Source organism: Planococcus citri, chromosome 2 (assembly GCF_950023065.1).
Source record: "Planococcus citri chromosome 2, ihPlaCitr1.1, whole genome shotgun sequence".
Taxonomy (NCBI): Eukaryota; Metazoa; Arthropoda; class Insecta; order Hemiptera; family Pseudococcidae; genus Planococcus; species Planococcus citri.
In genome coordinates this window covers 75188841-75192926 of record NC_088678.1, presented here as the reverse complement: position 1 = coordinate 75192926, position 4086 = coordinate 75188841, and the positions used below count along the sequence as shown (strand labels likewise).

Here is a 4086-nt window from a genome sequence, read left to right as displayed (position 1 = left end):
TCTTCAGTTGTTAGGTTTTCCTCTCTAAAAATGTGTATTTTTTCACTAGTTTTGGAGTGACGAGTGAACAGGTTATAGAAATTCGAAACGGAAATGTTCTCTTTTAAAATACAAATATTTCTGATTTTTTTCTGCCAATTTGGTGTTGCAGAACACCAAGTAAATAAGTAGTACAGTCATTTCATGGCCTGTACATTACAGAACGTTTTTTTCTCAAATGTATGGCATCAATATAAAACGAATAATAATCTGCAATAACCAAATACCATTTACCCTCATAGCTGGTTTTCCAGTATGCTACGTACAGGTATTTTACTAATCACATACTTTACAATTTTGGAGATTTGTTTATTATAATTTTTTTTTTTTCAGAGAAAATTGGTTAAAAATTCTACTTACCTTACTTTTTTTTCTTTCTACATGGTATTGTGAGGGTTATAGATTACTACTTATTTTATCAAAAAATTGCAAGAAGTCTCACTTTTTCGACAAAAATAATTGCAGAAAAAACACTATTTTTCCATCAATTTCTAAAGAAACTTGCTTTTTATTAAAAATTGACAAATCTCATCTTTAGGTAAAGGATGAACCAAAACTAAGGAGTCCAATAATTGGAAAAGAAAAAACTCTCTCCTTATTTTTAATGCTTTTTATTGCAAAGATCTTTTCAAAAAGTACAACTTTTCATCATCAGGCAAGAGCACTTAATGAACAAATACAAAGTGTGCATCTTAAAGTAAAGGTTGGGTATGGTCGCTCCTTTGGGTGTGTCAGTTTCTCTGTGTTGTGATTGGTCCTAAAACTTGGGTGTGGTCACTACCAGGATGGGTGTGTCTGTTTGTTGGAATGTGTATGTGACTGGTTCCATGTAGGCATTTGAGCAGGTCAATGTCCAAAGGTCCCAAGTCATCATTGAGGAGTTTTTCTCTATTGTTTTTGTGCATGGCTATTGCTTCCCTAATTGGTAGTTCTGATATTCTGGCAACTGGTTTTTCTAGGGTCAAGTTGAGTTCAGTTATTGTGTGTCCAGTTGCTATAATGTGGTCTCCTATTGCTGATTTTCCTTCAATATTGTATCTAGCTTTGTGCATATGTTCCTTGTATCTGGTTATGATGTTTCTCTTAGTCTGTCCTATGTAAAGTTTGTCACAGCCAGAGCATGTGATCTTATAAATTCCAGATTGGTCGGTTTTTGGGTCCTTGTCCTTGAGGCTTCCCAGTAGGGTTTTCAGTTTATGTTGGTTAGTTGTGACAGGTTCTAAATCATTTTTCCTGAAGATCTGGCAAAGTTTGTTGGTTATAACTGGGTAGTGGGTCAACTTGATTCTTCTATTGTCTGGTTTATCTCTTTGGAATGTGGTGATCTCTTTCAATCTTTGTTTGCTTATATGGTTTTTGATGAGGGTATCTATGGTTCTAGTCTTGTATCCCAGATTGTTGGCTACTCTTTTAATGTGGTCAAATTCTCTCTTTCTATTTCTTGGGCTCAAGGGTTGTGCACAACATCTATGGACCATGCTGTTAAAAGCAGCCAATTTTTGGCTCCAGGGCTGGTAAGAGTCAGCAGGAATGTAGTTGTTGGTGTGAGTAGGCTTCCTGTAGATGTCATATTCCAATTTGTTGTCTTTTCTGGTGATTAGGATGTCCAAGAATGGCAGTTGTTGGTTGTTTTCATATTCATAGGTGAACTTGATGGTTGCATATTGTTTGTTCATGGTCTCAAGGAAACCATTTATGTTGAAGTCCTCTGGTACAATACTGAAGATGTCATCAACATATCTGAAACAAATCTTAGGGAAGTCTTTTTCTATTTCCTTCAGTTTGGTTTCCAAGTGGCCCATGAAAATGTCTGCCATGAATGGTGACAAAGGGTTCCCCATTGCTGTTCCTCCTGTTTGTTGGTAGAACTTTCCACTGTATTGGAAGATGGTTTGTTTCATGCATAGTTCTGTGAGGTTCATGAGTTCAGCAATCCTTTCTTGGGAAACTTTCTCTTTTTGGAGCCAGTCTTTCATTATGGCCAAGGTTTCTGGTATGGGTACACTGGGGAATAAGTTGGTGACATCAAAGGAGATGAGTCTATCTGTAGGTGTTATCTGGGTGTTTTTCAGTTTCTCCACTAGCTCTTCATTATTCCTTATTTGGTATGTGATAGGCTGATTAATGGCTTGTAATTCAGTGACAAGTTGTTTGGCAATCTGGTATGTGGGTGCATCTATGTTGGATACTATTGGTCTCATTGGATTGTTTGGCTTGTGGATCTTTGGTAGACAGTATAACTTTGGTATTTTAGGGTTAGAGGGTATTTTGTAGTTCTTGTTCTTGATTGCTGTCTTTGTGGTTTTTATCATATTGTTCAGTGGGTTTTTGGTAAGTTCTTTGTAAGGTCCATTCTTCAACAAATCATTGACTTTGTTGTTATAGTCCTCTTTTTCCATAACTACTATGGCATTTCCTTTGTCTGCTTTCATGTATAGCACATCTTTTTCCAGACACACCCATCCTGGTAGTGACCACACCCAAGTTTTAGGACCAATCACAACACAGAGAAACTGACACACCCAAAGGAGCGACCATACCCAACCTTTACTTTAAGATGCACACTTTGTATTTGTTCATTAAGTGCTCTTGCCTGATGATGAAAAGTTGTACTTTTTGAAAAGATCTTTGCAATAAAAAGCATTAAAAATAAGGAGAGAGTTTTTTCTTTTCCAAATCTCATCTTTGGCAAATTTCTAGAGGACGACCAATCAGTCAATCATCATCATCATCATCAACGTCATAGTCGCAAGCGACTAGTGTGCCCCCAACAACGACCGCCACTCTTCTCACTTTAAAATTTTGGAGCTTTGTTTATTACCTACATAGGTATTATTTTTTTTTTCGAAGAAAAAATGAGCTTTAAATTTTACTTACTTTTTTGTTAATTGCTGACAAATTTTTTCTGAAAACTCTTTATTGTTCGAGATCGGCGGTTAATATACTCATCATTTTTTAAGTTTCTGGGGTTTTGTGTGATACATAGGATAGATCTTAGCCAATTAGTTTGAAAAGTATCATTCGCGATCCTTTCTTGAGACCATAACATTTTTATATTATTCTTCACTGACGGTTTAAAATCTGATGAAGGAATATTAATTTAGTTAAAGGGTTGAAGATGGGTAGCCTTTTTTCGCTTCTTCATTAGTAAATTCTGACGTGAAAATTCCAACATGAGCCGGAGTCCACACGAAGGTAAAATATTTATCATCATTTTCATAAACAATTTTTCTGATATTTTGAACAAACGGGTGTTAATTATCACTATTCCGAATTGTAAGCATAGCCGACAATGCATTACTGCATAATTATTACTTAATACCTATTATTTTTGTTTTTGGAATTCGCAGCAAATTTTGTAGCTTCAAGGAGAGCAAACGCTTTTATTCATTAGGTGCATATACCATTCATAAAGTTCTGGAATGCGATATAATGTATTTGACAACCTCTGCTTGGTAAAGGGGTAGGACTTTTGATTTTGCCTTTTGCCATAAATATGCCTTCGATGCTGCTTGGCTAATGCCAATTCTGCACGACTGCCTACAACTCTTTTGTAATTTTGAACCATGATATACCCAAAAATGATGAAATCAGTTTATGTTGAACTCATATTGACCGTTTATTTGAATAAAAATACGAATTATTCTTACTTTTAGTTGCCCCCAAGATGACAAAATCGTTTCTTAATTGCAAATTCTTAGAGTGTCCTACGATAAATTTCCAATATAAAGTGTAAGTTGTATTTAAATAATTTCTGGTACATTTTTTATTAACCTCGCCTCATACGAAAACAGTTCTGTACATTGAAAAATGCATTTAAAAAAACAATGATAACAAAAAAATCAGGATTAGGACTCATGCCCCTTAAAAAATTCAACAATTACCAAAATGTCAAGTATGAAGTGCCCTCTATCGATCCATTAGCGACACTGAGGAAAGATTGGAGGGGAGGAGGTACATTAGAGTGGTTTCACCAGTCTGTGGTTTCACGTTTAATGTTTCTAACAATTCTTCAGTTTCTTCACCCAAGGCTACTCTTCCCAAGTT

At 35.6% G+C, this 4086-nt stretch overlaps 1 protein-coding gene across 1 annotated transcript; it reads right to left on the bottom strand.

Annotated features, from left to right (window-relative positions):
* Nucleotides 1-770: 770 nt before the first annotated feature.
* Nucleotides 771-2471, bottom strand: LOC135834170 (uncharacterized). Its single transcript, XM_065348008.1, has one exon. The coding sequence runs from the start codon at nucleotides 2469-2471 to the stop codon at nucleotides 771-773; it is 1701 nt and encodes a 566-aa protein (XP_065204080.1).
* Between the last annotated feature and the right edge of the window lie 1615 nt (nucleotides 2472-4086).